The sequence below is a fragment of the Anser brachyrhynchus genome (assembly GCF_964034855.1).
Source record: "Anser brachyrhynchus genome assembly, chromosome: 7".
NCBI classification, from domain to species: domain Eukaryota; kingdom Metazoa; phylum Chordata; class Aves; order Anseriformes; family Anatidae; genus Anser; species Anser brachyrhynchus.
The window spans coordinates 5,100,029-5,116,058 of NC_137701.1; the positions used below are offsets into that span (position 1 = coordinate 5,100,029).

The 16,030-nt window shown below is 39.8% G+C and overlaps 1 protein-coding gene across 5 annotated transcripts in view; it reads right to left on the reverse strand.

Moving 5' to 3' along the window:
* Positions 1-16,030, reverse strand: part of MYO1B (myosin IB) — a 178,879-nt gene that overhangs the window by 51,815 nt on the left and 111,034 nt on the right. For all 5 annotated transcript variants that reach the window (XM_080598784.1, XM_080598787.1, XM_080598786.1 and 2 more), the window contains 4 exons: positions 8,531-8,625; positions 5,198-5,302; positions 2,559-2,605; positions 152-215 (listed from right to left, as the gene is read on the reverse strand). In XM_080598784.1, the coding sequence (XP_080454910.1) occupies positions 152-215; positions 2,559-2,605; positions 5,198-5,302; positions 8,531-8,625 (311 nt within the window). The remainder of the gene's footprint in view (positions 1-151; positions 216-2,558; positions 2,606-5,197; positions 5,303-8,530; positions 8,626-16,030) is intronic.

Consider the following 16,030-nt stretch of genomic DNA (forward strand, 5'->3'; position numbering starts at 1 on the left):
CCAAAACAAAGTTAAAAAGCAGAATTTATCACATAACGGGGACTGATTCAATTAGACAAATGCGGCTATTTTTTTCAATAGTTGAACCAACTTCCTTTTAGAACAAAACATTTGAAGCTGTTAATATGCTGAAAGCAGGAACAATACTCACAGTTACTTATAACTCCTCCAAGTGGATCACCCTTGAAATCAAACTCAATATCCATGTATTTTCCCTGTGAAAGCAGCATAGTTTAACACTGTAAGTTCTGTTTAAGAAAAGCTCCCTGAGACAGTTTTAACAGTTATTTGATAATTTTTCCAGGCTAAAAGAGCAATGTGGCAACCTCCTGTGCACGCTATCAGATTTTGAAAAACAGAAAATGATTCGAGGCTTCTAATTTCACTATCACAGATGGAGATTTTCATGACAACTGCTTTATTCAAGTCTATAACGCAACCCAGTAATTTGCTCACTTGATAAGCAAGACAATTTTGTTGGTTATATCAAGAAAACATAAATTACACAGACTTTCACCCGAACACTAACACCACCAAACAGTATTTGTGGCCGCGTAGGCATTGCTACGCTTATTAACGGAGGAATGCAGGAAGAAATTATGTCCTAGCAGACTTATTTTCTCAATGCAAAATCTTCCTGGAGCATGAATCAGAGCACTTAGAGGCTCGCCACTCGGTCTGCCTTGAAGGACCGGCTGGCAGCGATTACAGCTGGTAATTGCGGGGTGTCTGTCCATCGGTGCGTGCCTGCCCTCTGAAAGCGATAGATTTTTCCCGCTGAACTCTCTGCCTCGTAACTCAGGAGACCAGAGGCAACAATTAGCAGGCTGTCACCACAAGAGCCACTCTGCTGTAGTGACGCCGTGCATTTCCTTGTGCGACTTTTTCCGCATCACGCTGCTCTTTGCATCGTTTTAACTCACATGACGAGCATTCAGCGTGGCAGCAGCTATGTTTAACAGTGACAGAATGGACAGATCCACGCTGTGAGTGCAGCTCACACTGGCAATGAAGTTTAGAAAGATAAAAAGTGCTGGTAGGAATTCAAACCAATTCCCCAAGCCACGCACAGAAATGATCTCACCATCCTCTGGTGCTTACTTAACAGAGAACAAAAACAGTCTATTGAAAGAAGCCTTGTGTTTATCCTTCCTTAGTGTATTTAGGAAGAGATTTCTTTTTTTTTTTCTTTCTTTTTTGATTTTAATTGCAGAATATGAAAATCAAGCACTTTACACGGACTGCCTCAAAGATATTTTTTTAATTTACTGGGTATTTTGTCAAGACTGGCATATTAAGCTCCAACTTAAACTCCAGTCTTCTCCTGCTGGCAGCTGAAGCAGACTAGACAGGACAATACTTGTACTTTCATGTTTGAAGTTCATTCTGAGCTGATTCAAATTTTCGAGATAAAGAATTAAATCAGATAATTAAATCTTAATTTCCCAAGGACTGAGCCAGCTGGCTGTTTCCAGAAGTATTTTTAGCTTCGCATTTATAAGCAAGGACTTGAAACGCGAAATACTAGTTGGTTGCACTTTGTCCTGGAAAGACTCCTGCTTGCACATGCCACCTCTTCTCTTTGCTGTCTCCTCCTCCTTTCCACAGGACATCATCTCTGACAGCTGAAATTTTTCTGTCTCTTCTTTCAAAACCTTTTTTCTGCAGCGCCTCACATGTTGGCCCTAACCTTGCTTCCACGGATAAGCGTGCAGGCCCCATGACAAGCTCTGCTCGCAAGCAGGGGCAATTACTGCTGCAGGAATGCTTGCAGCCATCCCGAAACAGCGATGCCGACCCTCCAGCACTGCAGTGGAAGGGCAGGAAAGTCTCCCTTTTTGGAAAAAAAAAAGCCATTCCTCAGTGTTGTCATGTCCCAGGCTTTTATCCATATGCTTTTTCTTCCAACACACTTTTTCATCCACATATCTCACTCCCTATGACTTCACTCAAGCGAGCAAATTACAAAGTTGCATTGAGTCTTCTGATTTTAGCAGCAGAAATTGTGAATGCACACTTTTGAGTCTCCCAACTCTAGCTTCTCCCCGCCTCCAACTGTCAATTCCTATAATTTCACATTCAGTTTCATGCTAAATCACCCTCAATTCAACCAGTTGATTATAAAGAATGTAAGCAAAAAGGCAACATTACAAATATTTATTTAACAAGTAAAGGTGTAAACACAGGTTGAAACACCAGAGAGGTAAAACTAGAACCTCAATTAGGAATTTTAATGAAAAAATGTACGCATTTAGTTGGAAAATGAGATCACACAGAAAGATCAACCTTCTAAACAGGCCACTTGTGAGGCACACGGTCACTGACATTAAAGCCACCAGTACCAGAAAATTAAAGAATCCAGCTGTGCTGTATTTATGTTTTCATCTGGTCACAGATTTTTTTTCTCCTCGGACAACTACAAGAATGTTCTCTTGCCAAATTATTCATTCACTCTGTGATGGCTGATACAAGCTAAAATAGAAACAGCGAACAACTTAACATGTTCTCCTCTATTCCTCTGCAAGGAGTTCAGATTCAGCCTTGGAGAAAATACTTACAAATCTAGAGGAGTTGTCATTCCTCACTGTTTTGGCATTTCCAAAAGCTGGCAAAAGAGAAAAACAATTAAGACCAAATCTACCAGTAAAAAAAAAAAAAAAGAAAAAGAAATATTTTAATGCAATAATATTTATGACTTTTCATACATTTAAAAGAATCATAAACTTCTGAGATACAATAGCTCATTCATTGCAGAGATATCAGTCTCTGCATATAGACTAAGCGTGACATTATCTCAATCAGGAAAACACCTATGGAAGTCCAAAGGAGCTTTATGCTGACACTTCATTAACAAAAGTGAAAGAAAAACATAAGTGAAATTGTTCCAAGACAAAACTGCACCTGCATTTACCACACATCCTCAAGTCTGAATCATCACATTTAAAATTAATGATTCAAAACGCTCAAACGGGCGGCCACCAGCTCAGAACATACACAGGACAAGAGGACAACTCAAGCTCTTAAGACCACATATTGTCAAAGCTCAGTAAGTCAAACAGGAGCATGTCCCCTGCATTAATAATTAGCGCACTCCTACTGCAACAGGAGACTTTATTTATTGCCAGTATTTATTTATATAGCATATATATTTTCAAAGATCAAGTCAATGTTTTTTGGATAGAAATAAATACATGCTTTTAGGCTTCAACAAACTTGCATGAGTAGACTTATTCTTGATCAGAGAACTGGAGCCAAAAGGAAAAGTTTCTTTCTCCTGAAGGCCAAGGATAAGTGAAAGAATTGTTTTTAAAATCTTTATGCCCTGCGATAAATCATCTTTTCAACAACCAAATCTCTGAGCTGCATTTTCTTAAATGCAGTGCTGAACAGTAGAGTCATTTATAACCGCATAGAATCAGACACAAACGTTCCATTATAGAGCATGAGACACGTTCCTCAGTTTTCCTTGAAGTTCATTGTTTCTGAAAGTTAATTTACAGTAGCGACTGTAGTTAAAAAAAAAATAAAGAATTCCCATAAGATAAATGCTGCATATGTAACATTTATGCCATTTCCTTGCACTGCAGCTTGACTGAAGCAGAACTACGTAACCAAAGGAAAACAAATCTAACCACAAACGCTTAATTCCTGTCTAAAATATATATAAGTGGCCGGGCTTGCTCAGCAGCCTCCTGGAATAATCCAGTGTCCAAAAAGCCATATAAGCAGTTACCACAGCACCAAGTAGAACAAATAATATCTTAAAATCATAAGGTACCTTTCTGTGAGCTTACAGTATTCCTCTTGCATTAAAACAAAGATTCATAAACTAACAAGAAATCCAATAAATTTGGCAGTCCAATCCAGTAAATTTGGCATTTGAGGAGAGCAACCTCACTTTAGCAAAAAAAGCTTCCATAGTCCCCACACTATTTCTGTCTATATCTGAAGCCTGCCTTCCGGAACCGGGATAAGAGCAGCACAGCTCTTCTCTGGGAACCCAAAACCACAGAGGGCTGCAGCCCCCCATTCAGTCTTAAGGGGAACATACCTGATCACCAAGAAAGGCCTATCCTGCATTTTTAGCAGTCTTTAAATTTTAATATTTCATCCTTTGTTGTAATCTCTTGCTTACAACTTGTGTTTGGTGTACAGCCCATAAACGTGTTTTACCCACCCATTCATCGCTGCTCTCAGCTTACTTTGGCTTACCCTTCCCTCTTTTTTTCTCTTGTTCCCACTCATATAACGAGTGCTTGGTATCTGTAGACTCCAGATCCTTACACATGTATATAGATAGCTAAACAATAAATAAAATGTTGACTGTCAACAGTCTGACAAGCACCGTGTACCTTCTGACCCTAGTGCCACATCTTTGTACAGCAGTTATGAGAATATGTCTCAGTAGCTTAAAGAACTGTGGAAAAAACCACGCCAAGAATCAACACAACAGACCTAAATAAGTCAGCACTAACCAAGGCTCTTCTGAAGGCAATTATTAGACAATGGGACAAAACTGCAAGCTTTGAGGACCTTACAGCCTATCTCCAGGAAAAATGAAGATCCTGTTTCTGGCAGCCAACCACTTCAAATTGACTAATTAAAAAACAAAAATCCAGACAATCATAAAGTCCTTGATGGGAGAGCAGGAAAGGCAGTTGTCAGGAAGACGGGCTGACAGAGGCACCAGACCCAGGGAACAATAAGTACTAGGGAATAACAGGCATCCATATGGATTGGGTTAGTTTTTACTAAGATCTATTTCTTTACCTTTTTTTTTTTCTGAAAGAAAAATAATGTTTTACAGAGATTGTTTGTTTACTAAGGACTATAATAATATAATTTAGAAGGAAATGAGTCTGCGGGACTGAACTGAAGTTGAATCTCTTGATACAGCAAGAATCTTCAAGCCAGGATTAAGAAAGGGTACACCCTAAGAGAGAAGCAGGAGTCTGGGAGATACGACCTAACTTCCTAAGCTCTCATTTAGGAAGTGAGGGAAACGATTTTGTTTTCAAGACAACCTCTCTGTAACTGAATAACTTGTGTCTGTCTTCACAGACAGCATTTTCCATGGTTCTGGACACCAAGTAAGTACAAAACAACAGCAGATCTGGTTTTCAAAGCCAGCTCATGGGAGAAGCTGATACATGCAGAGGTAATACAGTCAGTCGTACATGCTCTAGGAGAAACTTACCTTCAAGAACTGGATTTGACTGCAGAAGTTGTTCTTTTACCTGGTTAACCTCTGCCCCCTTGCCACACACTGCAGCTACATATGACATGACAAGTTTGCTTGCCTCTGTGGGGGGAGAGCAAAACAAAACAGCAGTAAGTATTGACAACTGGTCATAAGGGGATTTGGAGACTTGATCTCCATCACGTTTTCATCACGCCAGACAGGAATCATAAGCACATTTCAAGTCAGCTTTCTTCTCCATTGCTGGACCACCTGGAAATGGTGAAAGAGCTCATCCTGCCACGAGAGCCCTGCCATTACACCAGTTGACTTAAATACCTGGAGTCCACCCAAGCTAAAGAGGCCACCAGGATACGGCACACTACAGCTACCTTTTCATTTAGCCTCCGTAGTTAGGAAGGAAAACAATCTGTAGCTAATATGCTGGAATGTTTAATCTGAAGGTTTCAGACTGAAAAACTAGGCCTGAGCAGTTTCAAGATACAAAATTCAATCGGTTTACATCTGCAGATACACAATAGCACAAACGTAAGCACACAACATACAATGCTATACACATGTAATTACAACTCAAAGTAAACTACAAGTAAATAAATAATGGCAATTCAACATTGCATAACACCACACAGCCTGTTTCAAAGTATAAAGTTTAGAGTAAGTAGAGACTTCATTTAAACAATGAAACTGTATTCAAAGTTTATACCTTCAAATAGGTCTGGAACAATTTTTGGACTCCAGGCTGGGTTCATATGGATGTCAATCACCCAAACAGGAATGAATATTTCTGATGGAAAAATCCATCCAACCCTTATGTTTTTGCTGGTTAGGACAAAGAGCAGCTGAGAAAGGATTCTGTTTATAAACAGAGTCTGTCAAGTTCATGTGACACAAGACAGTGAAAGTTGAGGCAATATCAGCTGACGTACAGTGTAATGACTAGCAGCTGGAATCCCTATCAGCTCAACACAATGGTCATAAAAAAACATTACTTGGTATTCAGAGATCTGTTACAAATTTCAGGGTTTCATTTTAGGAAAGAACTGAAAAACAAGTTATCTCTTGGATTTTGATTCTTTCCTATTTAATTAAATTCGTTTGCCAGCATTAAATCGCTATCCTATATTGCGAGGAATACAGAGCAAACCTGCAACACAGCAAGCAAGCAAGCACAACTCCAGGGGTGTTCATGTGGCTTCCCATCTCCCTTAACCAAGCCCAGCTCTCATTTCTGAAAAACCCTTCCCTTCAGAGCTTAGAATTACTAAACTACCTGATTTGAAACATTTGCTAAAACAGCCAAAATCTCTAAGGAGAGCTACTCAATCATAGAGACAAGAAAGCACTGAAGCAGCAAATAAGCAATTATAAAATAATATGCAATAGGAATATATACAATGGCCTCAAGATAGGCTTTGAACATCACTGAAAGAGAGAATAAAGGCCCTTTCTTTTATTAGGAACTCCGCTTCATTGACTAAAGACACCAGGAAGTGAATCACTGCCTTAACATCTAAAAACATCTAAATACAATACTCATTCTGTTAATGTACCATGTTTTCTTGCACAATGTTCCTGTTACTATCAATTATCAATATAAACAAGCTGTGAAACAAGTTAAAAAAAAAAAAAAGAAGTGAAATGAAGAAAACAATTGGAGACAGTTCAGATTCAATTCTCCCAGCCCAAGCATGTCAAATGTTCTGGCTACCAAAAAACATGTTTTAAAACAGAGTTTTATTGGATCTGTACTACCAAGTTTCTTCAGTTCCAGGAATTTCCTTTACTGTCTTCCTTTCTCTTTACAATGGAAACCTATTCTCAGCTAATAGCCCCATTTCAGCAACTATAGTTATGTCAAATATTAAGGAGAGAGTATTACAATTTCTGAGTCCATTATTGTCTTGAATGTCAAACCATGCTCTTACATTACTCTGTACTAACCTTTACAAAGAAGGAATAATTCAAATCATGGCCCATATAGCTATGAGGTTCTGACTGCGTTCAGTAATTTTATATACAAATCTGAACCTACCAGAATCCTCTTTACAAACAGAGAACTTCAGAAACTCAACCACTCCTAAACCCTTCAACTGAATAAATATATTAATAAAGATGAACTTCAACTGCATGATAACTCACTGTTCCTGAGGAAATCAAAAACAAGAGAGTTTTGGTACAGAACTCCTTTCTAATGTCTGAACTCCTAGACAGAATCCATAATAACCATATTAATAAAAACTTGATTATTTTAATGTATACTTTTACTGAACACACATGCATTTGTATGTTATTGAACTGGGGAAAAGGATTAAATTACAAGAATTCAAGACCTCTCAACTGGATGCCACCAATCAAAAAAGGAAAACCAGACATCATTCATGGAAAAAGGAAGCCAAAAGCATTTATCTCAACACTCTAAAGATGAAGTTCGTGCTTCAGATTTTCACTGAAAGCTTGTAAAGCAACTTTCTGTTACACATTTCAGTCTTGTTCAGCATAAGCAAAACTTCACATTTTCTCAGATTCAAAGAAATCTCTTAAATGACATGAAAACAGACGTATGCATTCCTACCCACCTTTTGCAAGTCAACTCAGTTTTAAGCTGTTGTTTCAGAAATAACTGTTCATTTTTTTGTGTGTGTTTTTTGTTTTTGTTTTTTTACCTTTTTAAAGTCATTCTAAAGTATTCTGCAATTATGCAATCCTCACCTGATTTCCACCATTCCAGTTTTAAAATTAGCAGTAATTTTCAAGATAATTTCAGTTTTGCCTTAGAAACACAGTGTTCTGGTACACCAGCCAACCTTAGAGTTGTAGCTCAGCACAGCACACAGAAGACTGATGAAATTTCCAAAGTAATCAGCTACTGCTATTTATCTTCCTTGGGTAAATGGTATAATCCAGCTTAAAGGTATATATTTATTAAAAGACATGCAAAAGCTTCAAAGGATTGCCTTGCAGTCTAGAACAACAAGAGCATTCAGTTTGCACTGTCTTCAGTGTTTTTCATGGGGAGAGCCTAAAAGTTTTCAGGCCCTTGCAATACTCTATCACAAACCAGCATTAGTGTAGCATGTCTTTGCATAATTATAGCAATACCATATTAAAACGTGACAGGACTACAGGACTACATCATGGCAACAATGTGAAAAAACCTGAATTTATGGAAGATCACTCAGACAGCAACATGCATGACGGCCTTCATTTTCTGCAATGGCCAGACACAAAAACATACTAGTATCTCTCAACTCTAACAGCCTCTAGTATCACTTTGCAAAAGAGTCTGAAAAACTCTGAATGCTTTTGAATGAGATCAAAGCTGTCTATTACCTGTTTTACCAGCTCCACTCTCTCCTGTAATAAGAATACACTGGTCTTTGTCCTGGTCCCTTAAAGATCTGTATGCTTCATCTGACAGAGCAAAGCTGCAAAGTAAGAAAGAGACAATTAAGAATTCGATAGCACAAGTAGCAACAATAACTATGATCTGTCCTCCATAACCAGGCAAAAAAAAAAAATACAAATCCAAGCACGTAGTGTTCTGTAAGTGCTGAAGCTTTCAATTTTCAGAATACGAAGACCCATGGAAGTAAAATGTATACTTTAGCTCAGTGGTTTATTTAGACTTTTCTCCAGGAACAAACATGCAAAATCTATCTTGTAAGTTTTCATACAGATATCAAACTCAAAACAAATTCAAAACTGGGAGGGGGGGGAGGGGGGAAGTATTTAGGTAGCATTCTTCAATGGACAAACTCTCAATGCAATGAAACATGTTCTATCTGAAGATATTATGAGAAAGAAAACTGCAGAATGCTGAACACTAATACCATAAGCTTCAATTTCTACTTTGACAAGTACAAAGAAATCTCAGAATCTTATAAAACATTTTAAGCGTTTGGGGGCATTGTTGGACTTTTGCACAAATACACAGAAGCGTTTCCCAAAAAGTGTGTTCTATTTTGCCATTCTATTCTTTAATAGCAAAATTAAAGAATATAATAAGAATCAACAGCTTTCCTGCACTGAAAACGCCTTTCTATGGAAAACAGGACATCGAGAGTCTGAAATACCTGGGCTGCCATCTGAATCCAAACGTGCTTCATCACCACATGGCAACATATGTTTTGGAGAAATACAACTATGTTCTATTTGTTTTTTTATTTCAGTTGTCATTTTGAGCCAGAGAACGAGTAGTATTTATTTTGTTTCAGCAGCATTTTTTTCAGTTAAGGCACTAGGACAGCACTAGGACCCCTTGCAAAAACTTAAGCACTACCTGAGAAAGGACTTAAAAGCATAATCCACATAAAAGGGCACACTTGCATTAACCAACTTCAGGAAATAAATCTGCTAGTAAAACACGGCATATTTTTACATGAAACGAACATCCATTCAGCATAGCAAGAGCTTTGTTAGATTACTGCACCTAGTAAAACATTGGGTGTTTGTGTATATATAAAATTGGATAGTGTTTATTATTTACAGTAAATAAACCATGGTTGAAAAATATAAATGAACTCTCAGGTCAACACAAAATACATAATGGTTGCAGATCCAATGCATCTTTTAGAAACTTGATTATTCTGTAACAGCTCAGGAGCTTTGCATTCATCTGACAGCTGCAAATACATAAACGTAGCCACATGGAGTTTTCACAGGAAACCACAGCCCCCTGATAAAAAAAAAAGCAAGCTCTGTGTCATGAAACTAGTTGGGGTTTGCATGGGCAAATCAATGTAAGTAGTGACCCACGCTGAGCTTCTTTTGGAGGCTCTACTGCTGGAGCTTGAAGCTCCAGACACTAAACCAACATACGTCCAAGTCAGCTCATGCCTATTTCTTTCTGGTAACACTGTCCCTCAGCTCACGCAGTTGCTCTTCCTTCTGGCTTCTCTTCCCCAATAACTTCCTAAGAACATGTCACGATGTTCCCAGTTCGTTGCCATGTGCTCCTCCATCATCTCCCCTGCACCACATCTGTCTGTCCGGTTGCATGAGCAACCCGGGGCTCTGGCTCCTCCAAGGCTTTCCTCACAACTTGCATTGTCTCAGGCACTGAGCTGCAATCCTTCTCTGCACAGCTGGGCTAGCCATTTAACAACCACTAGCAAAGGTCACCACTCCTTTTGATACATTTACCATTGAACCAGAATTAACTCTGATCTCTCAAAGCTTATTAGTGCTATGGTGATTGAAGCATTTCAACTCAGTAGTTCAACCAGAGGTGAAAATGTGTTTACAAGAAAGTAGCAGGCTGTAATGCTTTTAGTATTACAACAAATTCAGTTTGTGATGTGGCCAACTTGCTAGAGAACTAAAACTAGAGAAGAAAAAACACAAAAACAAAAAAACTCTTCGGCTGCTGAGACACCATGACACAATTTCTGGCATCTACTTTACTGTCCAGCATCCAAGCTACAGTAGCAGTAACACTTTACCAGACTCTCTTACAGGACGTATTTAGGAAATGAATGATATATGTTGAACACTGCTGCAGATAGACTTGTAAACTGACGAGCACAATGCATGGTGTTCAGTAAAGCTTATTCCAGCACACGCTTATTTAACTTCAGTCACCGTCCTTTCTGCAAGGAAAAAATAATAAAAAATAAAAAGCAGCAACATGTAGAGGAAAGAAATAAAGCTACAGGGGGCATTCATGGGCCATGCGAGAGACCATTAATGCCAATGCCATTGCTTCCATGATTTGACTCAGGAAAGCAGCTTTCAGCTGGAAGGCACGGCTCCCCGGTGCTTTTCAGACTCGCAGACTGGGTGGCTCACGCCGAGCCTGCTGTCCTGCAAACAATCTCAGCCATCAACTGCTACCTCACTGTTGAAACAGCTTTCTTGGCAGTAGTTGCACACCAGAAAATGAAGTCAGCGTCAAGCACAGAGAAAGTATTCTCTTTCTGTTGATATACTGAGTTATGAGTTAATCAGCCTAGCAACCATCCATCTTTTCTAATACACCCAATTTCTAGTTTCCCAGCAGCCCGTCACAATATATTTTAGTGCTTGATATATTAACTCTGTCTATGCCACACAGTGAAAAAAAAACAAATCACGTTCCTTCTCCTCCCTCAGCAAAGAAATTGGAAGTTTAATACTCCAAAGAGATCTGTGAAGTTGGAGGCGCGAGTGCGATTTCAGCCAGTTCTGCTAACAATACCCAATCCAGGCAGGGATGCTGGGCATATGTCCTCTTTTTCTCCAGTCTTCTACACAACCCAGCAAAGCAAAAGTTTCACAAGTATCAAGATTTAATATTAAATACTATCTGCTAGAGAGACAAAAAAAAGAAGTAAACTCATTTTAGAAGTTTTGTATATGTACACGTTAGAAGTTAGCCAGAAGCTTTCTAAAATTTACTTCTGACGTTTCAACCACTGCTTCAACAATCCAATTTGAGGAGGCAAAGCTAAGAGCGTATTTAAATAACAGTGTTCCAAATTTGTCTTACTGGCATTGCAAACAGCATGGGACACATTTGCATCAGAGCCTGAACACAGATCTTTAGTTCAAAGAAAAAAAGCGATCAATTCATCTGCTGTGTCAACTTTAACGCACAGCACTACTTCACTGTCCTTCCCGTTCATCATCATCTTCTGTCTTTGCATTGAAAAGCTTCGAGTCCTTTTGTTCAAACTCTGCTTGTTCCAAAAATAAAATTTCATGCTATCCCCTATTTGTTACAAACATATAAAATAATTTCATTTAAGACCACTTTAGCTTAACATATTTTAATGATCTGTCGACTGCAAAGAATCCTTTTATCCTTTTCCTTTCAGCAGCGTTAAGAGGCACAGCTCTGGAAAGTCAACGTTTACAGCTATGGCTTTAAACCACATGCTACTATCTGAGCTGCCTCGCAATTACAGAGCCTAAGTACATTTTTTAAAATAGTTCATAATTTACAAAGTAGTTATAACCCATGTGTTTTGAATTAAATGGTGAGTGTGTCAGCAGTGTCATTTACCATACCTTATAATAAACTCTCCTATGATTTTTAGGTTATCCTGGAAGACGACGACATTCTCCTACCACAACAAACAGAACTATTTCCTGGAGCTCTCTTATAGCTAAGATTTAAGTATAGAAGCAATTTGAAGTCAGAACACCACCCACACCTAGATCACTCAGCAGGCTCTGCTTTTTTATAGCACCCGCTTCTCTGGCCACGTGGATCCAGATGGCCAGACAGCTCTACAAAGAAACCCAAGTCCAAACCTAAAAACGCTAACACAAAGGGAAGCAGCAAACAGGCCTCCAGGGGGAGTTCCTGAAGGGCTCGGGCAGCTTTCAGCAGCACACCGGCGCCTTGAGACCAGAGCAAGGCTTGCAGCCACCCACCCCAATAACAGGCATCAGCCGCTAGCGCATCACCTGGGCGCTCAAGGCTGGCCCCAGAGTAACAGTGGCAAAAAGCCTTAAATAAACAAATCAGAAATCGAGCTCACAAGCCAGCTCTTCTCTTCCACCGTCTTCCTCCCTTAAGCCAAAATCACCAGGATGAGCAGTCCTCAGCTGGCAGGACTTCTTCCCACCAGCGTTTTCATGCTTCCTCTCCCTTCCTTCAGCGTTCTCAAGCAGCATCCATTGGTGAACGCTAACTGAAATGCACTGATGGCTTTCCCCACGCATTAATACGGTTCCCTTCAGCTCATCTTTCCTGGCTGTTGCTTTCCATTCTCAGTCTCTCGGTCCCCGTTTTAAAACCTCTATTGTTAAATCTTGGCCTCCATCTGCCAACTCATTCGCTACTTCCAAAGGAAATGAAGAAAACCTCTCTCCATGACCCCTCCAATTCCTCAGGAAGCAGAGCCCCAGCACCCCTTCATCTCTACCCATCTGTCCCTAAACACATGGGCAGGGTATATACTATATATACACATCAGTGCTTTAGCATTGAAAAGTATGTACTGTGCTGCATTAAAAAGAGATACAACAAAATTTAAATTCTACGTATCATTTAATGTAAAATTTATGCAGTATTTAATGTATATTAATTCTTTCAAGTCTAATTAAAGAAGAACATTGAAGTTCCTTCCTTTTCTTTATGACTGCACAGAACAGGATGACAACGAAGTTGTTTCTTCCTCTCACAGTATGCTGTGGGAGAACATCAGAATCACGGTTTGCTCTGGTATATATAAAAAAAATAGTAATAATAATGGATGGGAGAAGTGGAAGCATATTTTATAAAGTGCTTTGAGGCTTTATGTTGCAAATCATCACTATTAGTTATGTATGTTTTCCCCCACTCCACTGAAGCTCAGTGGAAAAATCACCATTGGGGAAAAACAACCAGAAGAGATTATTTGTATTATTAGCTCATAGTACAGAATCATTTAATCTAATTGCCCTACAGATAAAAAATGTGCTCCCATTTCCCATAATTACAAACTGACTCGTGTTCGGCATTTTGACACGCTTGAAAAGAAAAGGTTGATCAGCTTGCCACTGGTGTGAATGAAGCAGCAGCTGACGGAGCATGGGCTAGGACAGACCTTCACAGGCGAGCAGCTGCTCTTTGAAAAATGCCCATCAGGGAAAAAATTACATGAGTTTAAACACCAGGATAAAGAGGTGCGCTACGACAGATGGAAAGGCTTTTACCCCATTCAAAATACTTCTGCATTTTTAAACCTATTTGGTTTTCCTGGTGAGTACAGAAACCTGTTTTATCAACAATACTGTGTGGCTAATATACACTGCAGAAGCACACCTCCTTCAAACGCTTCCCCACTTTGTTATTCATGCTAGCAACTGTGACGTTACTAGACACAGAATAAAGCCCACGGCTGTGTAAATCAGCCCATCTGATTTGTAAGAAGCAGCCGTAATTTATGGAAGGCAAGGGAGAGAGGGAATAGGACGGACAAAGCCACTCTCGATTTTTGAGAGTAAAACACTTTAAACCACAGCCTACTGTTAAACCAGAGACATTTATCTTCTGGTCCGGTAAGCCGGGAATATAATATACCCTCAGATGCTCATATAAGCACTTTTCATTGTAATTTAAGTGTTCTTTCTGGAGATCTTGTCTTCCTCAGGACGAAGCAGCTTTCAGACTTGCTTCAAACACATCGTGCTGCAGCCTTGCGGCTCCCAGCAACCCACTGGTCCCGGTCCCTTCCCTCCCCAGGGACAGCGAGCGGTCTCCTGCTCAGTTCCGACTGCTTCCTTTTCACGGAGCGACAGCCTGAAAAAATGCGTATTTTTAGAAAACGCAGTGGTCTTTTCCCTGCACTGTACACAAAAGATGTGTACGCAGCATATGATTTTCTGCCTACTTCAACAACATCCAAGGCACCTCTTTGGAGCAACTTGCTATGACGGAAAAGAAATGAACACCTTTACAAGGAGCCTAAAACCCAGCTGTTGCATTATTTTCCTTCATCTGGTAGACAAGGTCTCTGAACATAAAGGTAACTGTGCCACTTTCTAATCCAAACTGTAAAACAAATCCTCTCTCTGAATTTTAGCAAATTCTACCCCAGTAAGCACGTCCACAGCACATTCAGTGGCTTGCTCTTAAAAGCTGCTGAACTGGCACTAGGTGCGGGGCTGCACCGGGTGGCAACACAGTTTGCTGTCAGGAGAAATGCCAAGTCCTCCACCACATTCATCCTGCAGCACTGGAGAAGTAAGGGCACTGTCACATCCCCTCAGCTAATCAAGCTTGGGCAAGTTGCTGATCGCCAGGTTAGAAATGCAGGCCCCGTAACACAGGAGCACTGTTACTCATGCCATGCAGCTACCCGCAAGTTTATCAGAGACTGCGGCAACAAAACCGCAAATAAAAATAATTCAGTTATCCTGAAAACATCTGATAGGTAACTGCAGCATTGTGTAATTACATAGGCACGTTGCCACTTAACATTGCTTGGAAGAGCTACCGAATTTTTGGATTTTGCAAGTAAGTCTAAGTACTCTTAACAAACCAAGGAGTTTAAGCAGCCTCACATAACTTTATTTCACCTCCAGCTCACTTTTTGAAATAAAGTACCACTTGGGAACCCCTGGGTAAAGCAGGGACTAAGGCACATCTCAAAGATCCTGTGCGCTCATTAGCTCAGGCACAACACCAAGCTAACGAGCCTGTCCAGTCTATAAATAGACATCTGTTCAAACATATATATATCCCCAAATCCAATGCATATGTGCCCTTGCTGCTCTGCTACCCCTCAACACGGATGCCCACCGCACACACCTCTTCCGTCCTGAGGTCACAGCCTTGCTGAGAATTGTCTCAGAGCGATTATGGTCAGTTCTGGCTTGAACTCCACAAGGCTTAGCATGTAAAAATCATTTCTGTAGTATACAGAAGGAAACTGTGTATACAAAAAAAATGCAGATTTGAACTAATTTACAGAAATGACCACAATTAAACCGTCTTTGTAGTTCAGAGCTTTATTTGTAAACCCCAGTCCCAGCTCTCTTATCTATCCAAAACATAAGGAAAAGATTATTCAGTGTGCTAGACAGTAAATATTAAGACTGTGTATTTCGTAATTCCTAACGTGAAATAGTTTATCTTTAATAACCCAAACTACACTAACCACGATGTACTCAGAGTTGTAGAAATCAGAGCCTTTTGCAGATAGTCACAGACAAAAGGAGACTGAATGGAAAAAGTGCCTCTGAAGGTGGTAAGAGAGCTGGATTTTCGCTGAAGTTTCAAGGCTTTAAACATTAGCTTTGTTTATGCTGTCTCTAACATCATGACAAAGGCTCCTAGCATAGCAGATGGGCATTTGCTGGTGTGTTATAAGTTGCTTAAAAAAAAAAAAAGGCACCATTAAGCACAATGAGACATTTCCC